This window comes from Vicia villosa, linkage group LG6 (genome assembly GCF_029867415.1).
Source record: "Vicia villosa cultivar HV-30 ecotype Madison, WI linkage group LG6, Vvil1.0, whole genome shotgun sequence".
NCBI classification, from domain to species: Eukaryota; Viridiplantae; Streptophyta; class Magnoliopsida; order Fabales; family Fabaceae; genus Vicia; species Vicia villosa.
Window position 1 is genome coordinate 53,686,295 of NC_081185.1, and position 18,315 is coordinate 53,704,609.

General features: G+C 29.7%; 1 protein-coding gene, 1 long non-coding RNA gene and 1 pseudogene across 3 annotated transcripts; all 3 read left to right on the plus strand.

Annotated features, from left to right (window-relative positions):
- The first annotated feature begins 4,442 nt into the window (after positions 1 to 4,442).
- Positions 4,443 to 8,045, plus strand: LOC131611526 (uncharacterized). The gene is made up of 3 exons (XM_058883519.1): positions 4,443 to 4,719; positions 7,125 to 7,195; positions 7,740 to 8,045. The coding sequence occupies exons 1-3, from the start codon at positions 4,504 to 4,506 to the stop codon at positions 7,756 to 7,758; spliced, it is 306 nt and encodes a 101-aa protein (XP_058739502.1). The 5' UTR covers positions 4,443 to 4,503; the 3' UTR covers positions 7,759 to 8,045.
- A 2,335-nt stretch (positions 8,046 to 10,380) lies between these two features.
- On the plus strand, positions 10,381 to 18,110 carry LOC131609160 (hydroquinone glucosyltransferase-like; annotated as a pseudogene).
- LOC131609161 (uncharacterized) lies at positions 13,551 to 16,920 on the plus strand. Of its 2 annotated transcripts, none has more exons than XR_009285981.1 (5): positions 13,551 to 13,804; positions 13,991 to 14,166; positions 14,813 to 14,880; positions 14,973 to 16,115; positions 16,384 to 16,920. It is a non-coding gene; the product is annotated as an uncharacterized LOC131609161 (long non-coding RNA). The 2 variants fall into 2 exon arrangements; XR_009285982.1 differs by having other exon boundaries at positions 14,048 to 14,166.
- Positions 18,111 to 18,315: the final 205 nt, after the last annotated feature.

Genomic DNA, 18,315 nt, shown 5'->3' on the forward strand with positions numbered 1-18,315 from the left:
AGTGTCGTACGGGGCTTTTTACTCACTTGCTGTTAACACACTCGCGTGCTCGGTATGGTGGCGTTATGCGGCTAAGTAAGCCTACGCATAACAGGTAAACCATCTCTAGTGATGCCATGTAGGCTACATCATTAGGTTCCTACCCTGATGGGCTCATGCGTCGATCCTGGTGATGGCTCGGAGACCTCGTCAGATCTCATTTTCCGCTGTGCAGATCCATTGAAGACACATGTTTCACTATTCCTAGTAGAATTTCATGTTGTACTCAATATGGATCTTTCTATATCTATAGCTTTTGTATGTACTCAGTATCAATTTTTAACGTTTCATGCATAATATACTAGTCAGTTATGTATGAGGTGTTACAGAAGTAAAACTAAAATGATTTTCTATTTTTAGAATTTATTATTTAATAAAATGTATTTTAATATATTTATATTTTGAGAATATATAATACTTAATTTTATCTATTTATATTATTTATCTATCTACTTCTACTTAATCTAAATCCAAAGTTGTCATGATGACAACTTTGAACACAACTCTAACCTTAATACTTATATGATATAATTTTAGATTTTACAGATTTTATATACCACTATTTTTTCTAGCAATATTATCAAAGTCATCTTTAGCAATATTATATTAATGTATTCTCTAAAATAAAAAACAACTATTGATATGCTATGAGTTACAATTTTTTATTCCCATTACTTGAAAAGTTATGAGATACGCCATATTAATTATCTTTCCATCATTATTTATAACTGTTATAGTTATAACTTTCTATCATTATTTTTATTAATTTATTTTTATTTTTCATACCAATCACACTAATTTTTTTTAATTAATAACAATCAGTGTAATTAATTCATTAAAATAAATTAAAAGAGAAGTTACTCATTAGTGATAAGTTAGAACTCATCCACTTTCCAAACATATGTATCAACCCATCTCCATTAGTTTATATATGAAAGTTGAAGTCAATTCTAAATTATTCTCTTTTTCACAATACAATTATCATTATCAATTCTATGTGGAGAATAAACATGGCATAAATAAAAGTTTTGTACATGAAATTAAGGTATTTTTAAATTATATTGTCTATTTAATTTTTTTTACAATTTATTACATTTTTAAACTTTTATGATGTTGAATTATATTTTTTTTGTATTATGAATCAACCTATCATGGATGAAGGATTTTAACATGAATATAAAGTATTTTTACATTTTTGAATTTCTCTATTTTATCAATTTAGTATATTATTCAATTTTTCTTCTTATATTATTTGTTTATATTTTTTATATTAGGAAATAACATGCTATGGATGAAGAATTTCTACATAAAATTAAGGTAATTTAACATTTTAAATTTTTTCTATTTTATCAATTTATCATATTATTCAATTTTTCTTCTATTATTTATTTATTTATTAGGAACCAAAATGCCATGGATTCTATAGAGAATTTATACGTGAAATTAAAGGTATTTTTTTAATTATTTTGTTGAATTTTTGTATTTTATCAAATTACTATATTGTTAAATTTTTAACTTATTTTTAATTAACTATAATATAATTGTTTGTTGGCTTACAGGTTTTTAATAATTTATAATTTTCTCTAACTTTTTATAGTTAAATATGTTGTAGATTTATTTAGTCAATTTGTAAGTGATGATACTTATATTAAGTTAGAGATTTGACAAATTTAACATTTTACTTATTTGTAATTGTATTAACATTGCAAGTTTCCTATATAGTTGTTTACATAATTAAGAACCATGTATAAATAGCATTGTCTTTTTTTTCTATGAAATCAATACATGAATTTTTTGATATACACGTGATAGTTTATTTCTAAATTTAAATAAGAAAAAATATTTTATTTATATTTTAACTTTATTTAAAAAAAATAGTGACTTTTATTTGTTTAGAATCATAAACACTACATAGATCAATTAAATAATATATTTTGTAAAAATAATTTATATATTCTTATAATTAACACAACACATTAAAATTCAAAATGCATAACTCTGAAAAATATTAATATTTTAACTTTATTTTTAATTTTAATATTATTATAATTTTAATTGTAATAATATGTTTTGGTGTAAATTATTGTAAATATATAAAAATCTCTTTTCTATTCCATAATCACCTACAACTTTTCATTTTTTACTTTTTTTTCTATCTTTTTAATTCTTCATTAAAGGTTAAAGGTGACATAAAAATACTATTTTAATACAATATTTTATTTTTGTTTATCCGTTACTATATTTTATTAATTGGTATGATAAAACTTTTAGAAAATAATAGGTCATAATAATAACATTAATAATAGTATACGATAACTGTTATAAAATATTGTATTTTTTTTGTATTTATGCACACCTTTATAACCACCTTTAATCCTATCTTTATTATTTACTTACTCTTTTTCTATCCATTTCACCTATTCGTTCTTTTCTATAATTTTTCACAATTGATAGCAATTGATAGCAAATTGTAAGTCACTTAACTTAAATATGATTAACTCACAAACATACAGCGAATGAAATAGATTCGTTGACAAATCAAAAAACCAATTACATATTCCACACTAGTCAGTGACCCGTGCTTCCGCACGGGTGATTTTTTTCTGGTGTAGTATTTTTGTAATGATATGAATAATATAAATAAAAGGAATTATAAGCAATATGCATAATTAAAAGGAATTGTTTTACTTGAATAGAGTTAGAGTTGTATTGATTGCTCTGTTATACTCCCAATTCTTTGAAAACCGAATATCCATAAGAATCGTTTTGAAATTTGAAAATAAATACTTTAGTTTTCAAATAAAAGTCATTATTGTTTAAAATAAAATAGGCATTGTATTGAAAGTGGCCCTTAAGATTAAACATTATTATCGTATTCATGTGCTAATTTTGTGTGTAATAAAGAACCATATAAAAAAGGACATGTGAGTTGGAGAAAAAAATAAAATTTTAACAAATGCAAATAAAATTTTAACAAATGCAAATAAAAATGAAATATTAACATTTAAAAATAAAAATTATCTCTCAATTAATAGTAATTGTTGATTAAAATAAAATAGCTACTATGTTGATAATGACCCGTGAAATAAAAAAATAATTTGATGCGATATAAAATAGATTTAAAAACAAATGTAAAATAAATAATAATCATGAAAATTTAATTGTATTAAATAATGATAAAAAGTCGTGAGATGGAGAAAAAAATAAAAATAAAGATATTATCTCTCAAATAAAGACAATGATTGATTAAAATAAAATAGACATTATGTTGATAGTGACCCGTGAGATAATAAATAAATAAATAAATAGAGAAAAAATTAAAATGAAAGTAAGAAAGTGTGAAAAAATGTGAGAGAAATTTGAAATTTTAATTAAGATAGAGAAAATGTGTAATGATCGATTAAAAAAAATTAAATATTGAGTTGGTAGTGGCCCGTGAAATAATTAAATATTTTTGGGAATAATAATTAAATGATCGATTATTAATATTTTTTGCGATAATAGATAAATGTAAAAAAATTAAAATGAAAGTATGGAAAAATGAAATGTGAAAGAAATTTGAAATTTTTAGTAAGATTAAAATTTAAAAATAGATTATTAATATTTTTTGTGATAATAAATAAATTAAGAAAAATTAAAATGAAAGTAAGAAAGTGTGGGAAAATGAAATGTAAAAGAAATTTAAATATGACTTCCATCATCCATGGCTTACATGTGATGTCATCATTCATGCAATAAAGTTGTAGGAAAAATGTTATTTAATTCGGACCAATGAAAAGCTAACACTTGGGGCATCCATTCAATAAAGTTGAAAGAGTGAATACTTAATTTGTTAGTTACAAAAATGACCTTTTATTAGTGCAAATAAATTTTGGTGAAAGGGTAATTTAGGCAATTTGGTCAATCTATTATTAATGAATAGATTTTAGGCAATTTGGTCAATCTATTATTAATGAATAGATAGTAGAAAAGTTTACATGATGGAACAAATTACCACATTTTATTTGGAAGAATTTATCAAAAACCATTTTTACCTCCCAATATAAAATATCAATACAAATATATTTTATATTTATCGATAACAATTTATTAAAACGTATCCGCGCATCGCGCGAGTAGCCGTCTAGTTATGTAAATAGTTTACTTTATAGTAATAGATATAATTTCTAGGTACTATAATTTTTATATATTTATAATAGATATAATATATAGTTTACTTTATTTCAAAATAAAAAAGAGAAAATGAGTGATGCTGTTATTTTTAAATTACTGAGATGACATGGCAGAATAATATATTTTTATTGGATGACAGTGTAAAATTTTTTTACACTCAGTGCATCACCATTAAACTCAATAAAAAATCTGTCAAAATAAAATTAAAAATAAAAATCAATTTCGCCAATTTCAAACAACAAATTAAAAACTTTACTCCAAAGGAATTCTAAACAGAAGCCCTGATTGGCGATGGAGGAAGCAACCGGAAGCAGCGGCGTTGGGATTCATTGGCTGTGGGCGGTAGCGAGTGCTGGTCAAATGGGATGGGGTGTGCGTTCATACCTTAAGGGCTACCCAGGGGATTCGTGCCTCATGCCTTTGAAAGCTTTCACCGTTGCTTCTCTCTTCATAGGTAGCGCTGCTTCCGCTTCTATCTTCATTCTTCAATCTAATGGCATCCATGGGGTAATAATCTCTTTTTTTACTTCTTGCTTGTTATTGGCTGTTATATAGCTTTTAGGTAGTGATTTTTTGGAATGGACTGGGATTCAAGACAATGGATTGGGATTTAATATAAAATTCATACCCAAAATATATATAGATATCCCCTAGGGATTTGTAATGAAGCACTGACACAGACACGGCAGAGGCAAGTATACTCTGACACCACCGATAATTTCAAAAACCTAGGACACTAACACCACTACTTATAATATGGGACTTTCAATTTTTCATCTATTATTAAAATAATTAAAAATATTCTAATAAAAGTTAATGTCTTTAATTCTTCATTCATAACATTATATTGATAATATTGTTTCAATATAGATTTAATTCTTTTTAGATGTGAGTGAGAATTGTCCAAAAAAATGTATAAGTTGTGTTAAGCAAAGACAAAAAGATTTTTTTTTGAAAAACTTGTCAAGATTGTCAAACACGTATTGTATGAGTGTCATACGGGTGGCGGACTTCGTTTCAAAAAGTGTCAAAGCAAAGAAAAAAGACTATTTTTTGGGACACTTGTTCAAATTTTGTAACACTTGACTGACTTTTCCGACACGTGTCTTACGAGTGTCAGACACCGATGCGTGTCGGTCACCAGTTACTACGACACGCCTATCCTAGAGATGTCCGTGCTATATAGGGGATTTGTATCAATCGAGTTTAATTTTGTGTCAAATTAAGATAGGGATCACAGATTCACAGGTATCGTACGATACTGATACGTATGGTGTTTTGTATTGAGGAAAAGGGATGGGTTTGTATGATAACGTGAGTTGAAAAATGAGTTATGAAATGGGTTTTTGGTAGTTTGTGGGTTTCTAGTGGTATTAGAAAGCTAGGCTTGGATGAGGATTTCCATAAGCTGAGTTTGCAATCAAATTGAGGGCCCTGTTGTGTGTAGGCTGAAAATAGGTTTGGATGAAGATGTAGTTTTTGTGGAGTTTACTATTATATAAGGGATATACTTATGTCGTAAGGGAATTATAGAAACTGAGAGTTGATTCTGATATGGGTTTTTGTTTATCTGTGGTTCATTGGATTCTTGTGATTGGTAAGAAGATCTGCTTCTAAGCCATTCAAGTTAACAACGAAATACAACACCAATTGCATTGTTCTTCAATGGCTTTGATGGTGCTCTTAATTTTGATATCCATTCCATCTACCTTTTAGTGGTGATTGTTCTGTTGTAACTTGTACCTCACACTTCCATGGAGCCGAATCCAATCTTGAAGAACTTTGATAGGAATCAGAAAGAACATATAATCAAGACAAAGTTTAGGATGGATACTCTTACCAAAAGCAGAGTATGATGAGTATATTAATACTGATAATGAAAAGAATGGACTGGAGTCTAGCTCCTTCTTACAAGAAGAGTGTTAAAAACAGTAAAGAGCAATTGAATTACCTTGAGACTGACAGAGAGAGACCCTTAACCCTACCTTAATACCCGGTTTGTTTTCTCTGTCTCAGCTGTTAGGAGGTCACCTTTGTGGTGCAGTTGCGCGCAGTGGAAGATTTACTTTTTTGGTGGTCCAAGAATGCAAATTCAATCCTGTCTAACAACAGAATTGCAATTGTGTTTTGTATTTCAAATGCTCAACCATTGGCTTTTCTTGACGCAATGTTGTAACTGTTTAACTTGCAAGTCATATTGGGGGTGTGATTTGCAAACATTTAAATTTTGAAGTTGACATTTCCCATCTTCTCCTACTCTGTCGTGCATGCTGTGATATGCGCCTGTCCTTAAATATTCTGCGTTGTTCTAAGTGAATGTACCTAGAGTCGTAGACATACAAAGTGCAATTGGAAGCAATCAATTCTAGCGAGTTGCGTTGTCGAGTCTTCTAATTTTAAAGCTGAGTTGCTGATATCAACATTGGTTGTGCATAAGTGATTAGATACACTAGATGTCAGGTTTGGTTTTCGGTTGAACTAATCATACCAGCCAGTCATCTCCGAGTTTAATAACAATGTTTTGAATCGTTGGCTAGGTAACTTCAATCCTTTTTCAACACCTAAAAATATTATGACTAATAATTCGTTGTTTTGCTGATTTTGATGGATGATACACAATACTACAGATGGTTATGCCAAAATCGAATTTGGAAGCTAGATCATAATTCACTGTTCACTGTTCACTGTTCACTGTTCTTACTTGACCATGGTTTATGATGTGAAAATGATTAGTTTAACAATGTTTAGTTATTATTACTGTAGATGTCAAGAGAATTAGCAGTGTTCTTTTACATGACTATGGTATCTGTTTCCTTTCAAGTGGTTTTCTGTAAAATAAAACATCTGATCTGGATGTAATCTCTTTATACGTAGATATTATGTTCTCACATTCTAAATGTTATTGCATATAGGTGGATGATCTCATTGGCGCTGGTGCCAATTTAAGAGCTAAACTTGGGTTACGTCCACGCACGCCGAATAAGTAAGCAAATTTATTTTTTGAATAAATTAAGCAAAATTTTTAGCTCATGTTACGAAAATATATCTGCAACTGGGTTATGTAAGATCACTTTCTTTAGTTTAGAATATTGTTTTGTTTAAGTGAAGAATTATTATGATGCTTTCTAATTTCATTTTCACTAGTAAAATAAATATAAGAGAAAATATTGTGGGAGATTTTGAAAATTCATTTTAAAAATAGATTGAACATATTTGAAAATACAGAATTATTTCAAATATTAGTTTTTAGCCTTTCCAAAAATGCATTCACCTACCACAACTAAATAGAAAATCCATAACTAAATGTCATTTCAACCACCCACGTACAAAGTAAAAAGTAAAAATGAAAACTTGAAAATGGGATTAACTTACCCTTATCTTAAAAATGTGTTAACCTTATTTTACTTCCATCTATTCTCTCTGTTAATGATTAGTTCTTATTTTTACAAATTTTATAGAGAAATGCATGTTTCTTAAATAACCTTTATGTGTTCTCTAAAATAAAATAACTAATTTTGTTTGAGTAGGAATTTGGACGAGTCTTAACCAAATACTCAATCACATCTTGTGCTATTACTTGGTGGTGTGGCTCCTTGGTGGAGAAGCAATCATAACATATCTATAACATACCATGGTTTGGTTCCTTGTAAAGTTGAAGGGTTTCATGTGCAGTTCAACAATAATATGCTTATTAGAGCACATTTTGTGTATGCAACTTGTAATACTTTGTCATCCATAACACATTTTTCTTTGATCTTAGTTATTGATAATGGCGACAATTAGATCCATTAAAGAATAATCCATCCAATCCGTCCACTAAATAATTCATCCAATTCATCCATTATATAAAATGCTAGTTAATGGATTGGATTCAATCCATCCATTTAAAGTCATGGATGGATCTAATCCATCCAATATGTTTCAAAAATCCAATGGATTATTTTATTTTAAATTTTAAATTTAATAGATCATTTTTATTATAAAACATATAAAATATTTTTATTCAATAAATTAAATTATTTTTTAAATTTTATAATAGAATATTTAAAATTTATCTTTTATTTTATTTTTAAAAAGTCGTATTATTCTAAATTCAATCTCTAATCTCTATTTTATTTAAACAATTAACTTTATTAGTACAAATTTTGTATTAATTTGTCCACGTCGTAATTCTATAACTGAAATCATAAAAAAACGAAAAACACATTTTGATTTTTATTACCTTATATATAAATGAATAGCATATAAATGTTTAGCGCAAAAATTAAAAGTAGCAGAAGGATGCAATATAACACATGCTATTTGTAACTAATTGATTATAAATGGGTGGTTACAGACTGCAATATAACAGAAAATAAGAAATATATTCTGGAATTTGTTTTTGAAATGGAGCAGATGCTAACTTATTTGGACTAGAGACAATACTGTTGAAAATATATATGCTAACTTACGGTCCATATAATGTTTAATACAATTATGTGTGATTACATTTTATTTTTTAATAAAAGGATAATTTAGATGGAACTATTAATAGTTTTTGTAAAAACAGAGAATTATGTAATTTAAAAAAAATATCTGTTATAAAACTTATTTTTAGAGGTATTACAAAAATTAATATTTTTTATAAAATAAAAAAAAATAAATTAATTTTATGGATGGATGGATATCCATCCATTAAAAAGTTGTTAATGGATGGATTAGATGGATTATATTCTTAATGGATGGATTTGATTGGATTTTTTAAAGATAGTGTTAGTGGATTATTAATGGATTAATGGATTGTTTTGATCCATCCATTAACAATCCATATCCATCCAATCCATCCATTTTGCCACCCCTAGTTATTGATCATGCAGTGAAGTTTCATAGAGCTTCAGATTTTGTAAGACACAGCTTAAGTAGTTGCTTATGAATATATGCTATCAGTAGTGATGCTAGTTATTAAGATATAGAGTAGAATCAATGTTTATGTAGGATTTATTGATAAAAATACAAATATAGTGTTATACAATTGTCTAATGTCTTGCAATATTTCACAATTTATTTGTATCATATTCTATCCCAATCTAGTGTTAGATGACACAACAGGATATGATAAGTTAATCCTGAAACTTATCCTATCGTGTCTTGTTAGTTCAAATTTTTATCTTAAATATGATAGAAATACACACATACAGTGTTTCTCATCCCACGCGAGTTAACTCAACCTCACAACAACTTTAAAGTCTCTCGCAGTCTTTAATCACTAGAGATTGTCGTGCATTTTACTTTAAGCAAGTGCAGATCTTATCGATCATTGTAGCAACAATAAGGAGTGTATACCAGTCTAGACACTCTTTAGAAGGGGTTAACTCCTAGTGGTCGCTATTGACATAAACCTTATCTTCCTTTTACATCGGAATTGTCTTTGCAAGCGAACCCTTCTCACTTGAAAAAGGAGTGTACCCTTCTCACTTGAAAAAGGAGCGTACGAGAAGATATAGTGATAAAATCACCACACTAACATATTATAATTCATAACTAGTAATATAAAAGGAGCGTACGAGAAGATATAGTGATAAAATCACCACACTAACCTATTATAATTCATAACTAGTAATATGAAAGTTACAAATCAATGAACAAGAACATTCACATTCTTTTAAAATTTTCTCATGTTAAATTTATCAATTTAATGATAAAATACTTTGTTTTGAAATTGTATATATAAGCATTGTGTCAAACCAATAATTGTGAGTTTCCTTAAAATACCAATATATATATATATATATATATATATATATATATATATATATATATATATATATATATATATATATATATATATATATATATATATATATATATATATATATATATATATATATATATATATATATATATATATATATGTAGAGATTTTCTTAGATACCCATAAAAAAAATACAAGAGTATTGAAGAAATTGAAAGCAAGAAATTCTTCCCAACTAAAGTAACATAAGCAACCACTTCACAAACAAACAAGAAACATGGCTTAGAGCTTTTTCTTAGAGAAAGTATTATTATAGTTGATAATAATGTTTAGTTGCATATGCACTTACGTCACCATGCATGTACCCTCATTACGTTTCATGTAACAGTCAAAGTACTGAACAAAGAGAATACAAGTTTTGCCTCTAATGACATCCTTAAATTACATACCATGTTGACTACTACTTTCCTATATATAAACATGTCTCTATGACTATAGTCTTCAACAGAGAAAAAACAGATACAACTTTTCACATCACTTGTGACCCAAACAATGTCAAAAACAACACATATAGCTGTTATTCCAAGTCCTGGTTTTACCCACTTAGTCCCAATAGTAGAATTCACCAAAAGATTAGTCACAAACCACCCAAACTTTCACATCACTTGCGTCATTCCCTCACTCGAGTCACTATCAGATTCATCAAAATCATATCTTGAAACAATTCCACCAAACATAAACTCAATCTTTCTTCCACCAATCAACAAACAAGACTTACCTCAACAAACTGCAACACTACCATCAATTCATCAAGCCTTAAAATCATTGACTTCAAAAGCACCTTTAGTTGCTATAATCGCTGATTATTTTGCATTTGAAGCACTGGATTTTGCAAAAGAGTTCAATTCTTTGTCTTTTCTTTACTTCCCTTGTTCAGCTTTTGCACTTTCACTTGTTTTACACTTTCCAAAACTTGATCAAGAGGTTTCATATGAATACAAAGATTTACAAGAACCTATAAAGTTACCAGGGTGTGTACCAATCAATGGTATTGATCTTCCAACACCAACACAAAATAGGTCAAGTGAAGCTTACAAAATGTTTCTTCAACGTGCAAAAGGTTTGTTTTTTGTTGATGGAATTCTTTTTAATAGCTTCTTTTTTTTTTAATAGCTTCTTTGAATTGGAATCAAGTGTTATAAAAGCATTGGAACAAAAGGGTCATGGAAAAATCAGTTTTTTTCCTGTGGGACCCATTACACAAATAGGGTCATCTAGTAGTAATGATGTTGATGATGAGTTTGAATGTTTGAAATGGTTGAAAAACCAACCACAAAATTCTGTTTTGTATGTTTCTTTTGGAAGTGGTGGAAGACTCTCTCAGAGGCAAATCAATGAGCTAGCTTTTGGTTTGGAGTTGAGTGGTCAAAGATTCATTTGGGTTGTGAGAGCTCCAAGGGATTCAGTTAATGCTGCTTACACTAGTACAAAAAGATTAATATAATTTTAAAATTTACACCTAATATATTAAAAACGGGTGTAAGTGAGAAATATAGTGGCAATTTTGTAAATAAAATGTCATTTTAAGCATTATCAGGTGGCAATATACACCTTATTTTCTAAAAACGGGTTTAAATTAAAAATATTACTATAATCAAATCTCAATTACTCCCTTTAAACTAAAAACGGGTGTAAATTTTAATAAACTAAAAATTTTTATTTAATTTTACAACTCAAAATATGTAATCTATATGACATTTTAACAAATAATTTAAACATTATTAACAATTTAATGAGTCTAAATTTCTTAAGTTAATAAAATAATTTAAACATTATTAACAAATTAATAAGTAAATATTAACTTATAGGATTGAACAAAAACTCTCAACGTTATTCTAATTTCATAGTAGTGAAATGCAAATGAAGCTCTTCTAAACCCAGTTTTCAACAAAACTCTTCTAAACCCAGTTTTCAACAAATTTCACCGATGAAAGCATAAATTTTATATTACATCAGGGTTTATTCTTCTCAAATCTTCCATTCTCCTTCTCCAACATTGAAACCCTAACCTTCTCTGAAACATAGTCTTCCCAAATATTCCCTTAATCGAAATTCCAAATAACATTCAGAAAGAACAGAAAACCCTGAATCGTGAAGAACCATGGTGAAGAGTATGTTTATCCAAACGCAATCCACTCCGAATCCAGAATCTCTCATGTTTCATCCCGGTAAGGCGGTTATGGATATCGGAAGCGCCGATTTCCCTAACGCTCGTTCCGCCTTGAATTCTCCTCTCGCCAAATCACTCTTCGCTATTGACGGTACTTCCCTCGCTCTATCTTCATTCCTTCTATTTCTCTCGACAATGCCCCATCATCATCACGTAGTAGCAGGAGTGCTATTGAGTTCACTCCCAGAGAGGTACGAGAAATTACACGTTCAATTTCACAAACGTTAAACGCAAGGAATCCAATTTAGAGTAACCTGATTGAATTTCCTCTTTTTCTGATTCGGTCATTTGATTCCTCTCCCAATTGATTATTTTTATTTTGTTTTTTTCTTTAGGGTTGGAATAATGAAAGGGTTGTTATGCGGTGAAGGTTGCTGATGGTGGATGTTGTAGTTGAAGCTCATAACTAAGTTGTGGAGGAATGTTTGGATGTTGCGATTCAGTGAAGTAGATGCAGATTGTTGGGAAGTTGCGAGTTGATGTGTTGATTTTTGTTGAAGTTGGAAAGTACGGTTTCGGTTCTGATTGCATTTTGGTGACACTAAAAGCGGGTTGAGTTCGATTGGAAAATGGGTGAGGATGCGAAGTTTGTTGAAGGTGAAAACGAGTCCAGATGTGAAGCCCAGGAAGAATCAGGTGCGGATTACTGTGAAGTTTATTTTCTGAGTATTTTTTTAGTGAATGTATGAGTTTCTTTTGAATCTGCTCTGTGTTATGTGTTTGAACTTGGTGAAGGTCGATTCGTAAAATGACTCGGTTCCGATCTTTTCCGGTTGAATTCTTGGCTCTGTTTTTTAGATAGATACAAATAACTGAATTCCCTTAATGCAAATAACTTCTCACTTAGCTATGTAGTATTAGATAGACACATATTACTCTGTTAGAAGGTATGAAATGTAAATGATTTCCATCAATAGAAAAAAATTGATGTTTGGTTTATTTTAAGTTTTCATTTTCAGTTGATGATAAGTTTTCACATAATAAGAAAAATGCTATCTATTTTTATTTTCATTACCGTGCCTCAAGATTTTTTAGTGGTGAGAATGACACAATCTTGTTTCCATTCCAATGTTTTTCTAAAATCACAAAACAAGGAAATAGAATATCAAATTTAAAGTGAAAACTTCATCAACAACAAATTAATGCGAGTAACATTGACTGTGTTGGATACAATATCTATAGTGCCAGGCTTCAAGTATTAACTTTAGTACAATTCTTTATTTTACAGGCTTCGGAAAACACAATTCTCTCTCATTTCCTTGGGATTCTTTTCTCACTAAAATTGTTAAGATCAGTCACATTACCGCCTTCAGAAGCTCTTCCATTTCTCAAGTTTGCATAAGGTGTGTCTCAAGTTTGGTAGAATGATTTCACGCACATAAATAATTGTTTCTAGTGGTTGTTTTCTAAATGAATTGTGTTGAGTCTTGATGCAGCATTTTAAGGCCCTCTTTGTTGGTGGTTGCATCTTATATTTCCAAATTGAAAAGTTGTTAATAAGTGAGAATCATGATAGCTCCTCAACAATTCAAGAACCATGAGCAGATTATCACAGTATCGGGGTTCACCGCACTGTTGACAGTTTGGGAATGTTTGAGTTTGAACCTTGTCACCCTCATAATTGGTCCACAGTAAGTGTAAGAATGGAGAATTTTCAAATTGCAACTCTGAAACTGCTGTATATTAGGCCTGTCATGCAATATAATAGCTTTTTAAACTCAAAATACTGGTTACATGTCTGTCTGTTTAATAAGAGATATTGCAGGGTTGGTTTTGGTTCTCTTGCGGGATTCATATGCTAGTTGTTGGAAATTTAGGTGTAAAAAAAGTGTACATGTTTGTAATTTAACTTAAAGCATGTCCTGATTGTGAAGCAATAAGCTTTCAAGGGAAATTCCTATGTCTGCCATTGATAATTCCATGTCTCCTTCGGAGAAACGGCCTAGAGGATGCCCACCTTGAAGTGGAAGGAAACAACAACTAGCTGCTCTAGGTAAGCATAGATACTTGATTGTATGTATTGTTTAAGGATTTGGCATTGGAATTTGGCCTGTTCATTTTAGAGGGAAAGTGTGATTAGTTATTTACGATTATCTGTTAATACGAAAATGTGAAGATATGTTGCTTTTGTTGCTGAAAGTTTTTGTCTATAAAATTGGTCATTGTGAAGTTGTTCACTTGCTAAAAGTTTACTCTATTGAAATTATCGATTTACTAATAGATTAATTTCTTTAGAATTTAGATAGACTGTGACTTTTAGGGACAAAGCATCCTAAGTAGCACTTTCATGGAACTAAATTCTATTTATATTCCAAGATAATTGACGGATGAGGGCAATGATAATTGATAAAATACATCTGCATGTATAATGAACTATTAGGTTGTTGAAATTTAGTGTTATGTTTATTTCTTGAAGTCCTCGTTCAAATTTCTGATATAGATTAAAGCTTCAGAATGAATACAAATTAGAAACCATGAAAAACTAAATGAAGTTTTTCACTCTTTCCTTTTCTTTCTGGTGCTATTTTTCTTTTCCCTGTTTTGATGCTAAATCACGTTAGCAACAAAATATCTATATTTATCTATTTTTCTTTGAAGTGTATTAACTTCTGAGCTCTGACTTTTTGTTTGTCCCTTAGGTGAATGGATGAACAGCTTTGCTGGCCAGGCCTTTTCACCACATGTTATCACCATTGGAGTTGAGGAGGTAGTTATACTCTTCCATTTCATACTTTATTCATCATTAGACCTTCAGGTTGTTATTCTAAGTTCCTTGAAAGGGGATTTTCTTTGTTTCAGGGGTATGCTTGACAGGGGAAGCATATTTACCTAACTTATTACTGGTAGATTGATCTCAGCTCATACTAAATCTTTCCGTCTCTATCACAATGTTGTTGCATGCTATCTAAAGCTGGGAGAATGTTGTTGCATGCTATCAGAATCTTTCCGTCTTTAGACTTGTAATAAGGTATGCTCCATGGCCTCAGCTATCGTCTAGGCTTTATTTATTTGATTGAAATAAAGTTAATAAACAGAATAGCATATAGCAATATCTTACTATGTTTTAAGCCTGTTTCGAACAAATCTTTTAAATCTAAAACTTACTAAAGTTAATAAACTGAAACTTACTATGTTTTAAGCCTGTTTTGAACAAATCTTTTAAATCTGAAAAAGACTCAAACTGTAGCTTGAAGAAATGTGAATGTTACTACCCACACATTTATCATATAAGACTTTCTTTTAGGAAGTGACTCACAAGACTAACTTAATCCACTGAAATTCTAGTTTCACAAGCAATGAAATTGTAACAACGAGGCAAAGTGGGTGCACAAACCTTTATTTTTCTTTCTCAAATGTACTTTGACCAATAATTTAATTAACAACAAATCTAAGATCCTAAAGAATAATAAATTTACTTATAGCTTCATAATATTTTTCACATACTTGAAAAGTTTGGCAGCTGTGGCATAAATTTGCATTTGACTCATCTCCCCGTACTTGCTAATCTCATTGTGACAAGTTTCTAAGAGAGATCCTCCTTGCAGAAACTTCAAACCAGCTTCAAAGTAGGTCTCATTGCTTTCAAAATCAAATCCGGAGTTCTATGAAATTAACAGTATTACATCATCGGTTAGAAAAAGAAAGGTGGAATTTTCAAACAAAGTGAAGTAAAATCTTGAAATGATCAATTAACCTTATAGTTGCAGGCAGGAAGCTTTAGAGAGATAGAAGATGTTGCACCCTTGAAGGAGAAATTGGGAAGGCCATTATCAAAGCAAGAAAGAAGTGGGATAGGTGTGAGCAAACTTAGGCTGCTTCTGGAAGAAATACTACAAAAGAGGTTTGTGAAAAGTGAACCTGCTTTAGTTCCACAATGGTTGAGAAGTAATGGAAGTGTTACTAGTTCAGCCCACCATTTTGCATCTTCATCTAATCACATTGGTAATTTCTATGCCTGATTATTTTTTTTATCGTTTTATATATTCATCAATTCAGAATATTATGCATTTTTCTGATAGTAGAATTAGCATCTTTATAATTATTACTTTTTTTGTTCTTTCCTTTTCTTTTTCCTTTTCTTATTTGTTTAAGAAATGTAGAATTTTGGATTTTGTTTTTAGTTTATATAACTAAGTTATCTCTATGAGAAAGAATCTCTATGAGAAAGAGGAAACAATAATAAATTAATGGGTTTAACATTGTTGTGTAGATACTCATACTGTAGCTCACTCAAGGAATAGGTCTTCTAAGACAACTAGTGATTTTGATAGTCCTCGTTCTGTGTTTCTTGAACGGGCATTTTCGTCATATTCTCGGAGGGGCACTATCAACGGCTCGGTATGGTTACCATTGATACATGTGGCTCTTTCTTGTAATAATTTCTTGTGTCTTGTTTTTTTGCATACAGAAAACAATTGCTTCTCCAGGACGTGGTATTTTGGCCATGGATGAATCCAATGCTACATGTGGAAAGCGGTTGGATTCAATTGGACTAGAGAACACCGAAGCTAACCGTCAAGCATGTAAAATTATATATGAAGAAAGTGTTATGACTTAGTTAAAATATAATTTTTATGTGTATGATTTTATAATACTTGAAATATTATGACTGTACATGATTTTGTATACTTTTTGGTTAATATTAAAAATATTTTGACTTAGTTAAAATATGATTTTTATGTGTATGATTTTATAGTATTTATAATACTATGACTGAAAATAAAATATAACTAAATGGTGTTTATGAAATAGGGTGTAAATAGATATAATTGTTCATTCATAAATGGCGTATTTACACCCGATTTTTACTAAAATAGGGGGTAATTAGGAACATATTTACACCCAATTTTTATTAAAATATGGTGTAATTAAAACATAATTAAGCCCAATTACACCCGATTTTTATTAAAATAGGGTGTAATTAAAACGTAATTAAGTCCAATTACACCCAATTTTTATTAAAATAGGGTGTAATTAAAACGTAATTAAGCCCAATTACACCCGATTTTTATTAAAACAGGGTGTAATTAAAATGTAATTACGCTCAATTACACCCGATTTTTATTAAAACAGGGTGTAATTAAAAACGTAATTACGCCCGATTACACCCGATTTTTATTAAAACAGGGTGTAATTAAAAACGTAATTACACCCGATTTTTATTAAAACAGGGTGTAATTAAAAACGTAATTACGCCCAATTACACCCGATTTTTGTTAAAACAGGGTGTAATTAAAAACTTAATTACGCCCAATTACACCCGATTTTTGTTAAAAATAACGGGTGTAAATTCGTTAGACATTTCTCACCCTGTGGATATACACCTGATTTTTATTAAAAATAATGGGTGTAAATTTAATAAAAAACGGGAGTAAATTAACATTTTTGTACTAGTGTTATCTTGAAGCTACAAATGAAGATCCTTTGAGATTTCTTCCACATGGATTTTTGGAAAGAACCAAAGAAAAAGGTTTGATTTTGTCATCATGGGCACCTCAAGTTGAAATACTGAAGCAAAATTCAGTTGGTGGATTTTTAAGTCATTGTGGTTGGAATTCGATTTTGGAGAGTATACAAGAGGGGGTGCCGATAGTAGCTTGGCCTTTGTTTGCAGAACAAGCAATGAATGCTGTTATGTTGAGTGATGGTCTTAATGTGGCAATAAGGTTGAAATTTGAAGATGATGAGATTGTGGAAAAGGAGGAAATTGCAAAGGTGATTAAGTGTGTGATGGAAGGGGAAGAAGGGAAGGGAATGCGGGAAAGAATGAAGAAATTAAAAGATTCTGCTGTTAATGCACTGAAATTTGTTGGTTCTTCAATACAGACTCTATCTCAGTTGACTAGGAAATTAGAAAGTTTTGGTAGGATTTAGGAGTGGCTTGTGTCTATAATTGTTAAGAAAACCTATAGTGAAAACTTCAATTGAGATGTGTTTCATTCCTTTCTTATATGGTATTACACTACAAGAAAAGTTGTATATAGTCAGGGGCTATACCTCAGACAAAAAAAATAACGTTGTTTGGGGTAAAGCCTCTCGCAAACATATATATTTACTAACTTTTTTTGAAATTAATACTTTAAATGTAGTTTATAAATATAAATAATATAATTTATGTTTATTATTAAAAATAAATTTATGT

Bases quoted from the DNA above. Each gene is read 5' to 3' on its own strand.
- LOC131611526 (XM_058883519.1), top strand. From the start codon at position 4,504: ATGGAGGAAGCAACCGGAAGCAGCGGCGTTGGGATTCATTGGCTGTGG. The intron at 4,720-7,124 runs GTAATAATCTCT...TATTGCATATAG, and splicing joins AATCTAATGGCATCCATGGG to GTGGATGATCTCATTGGCGC.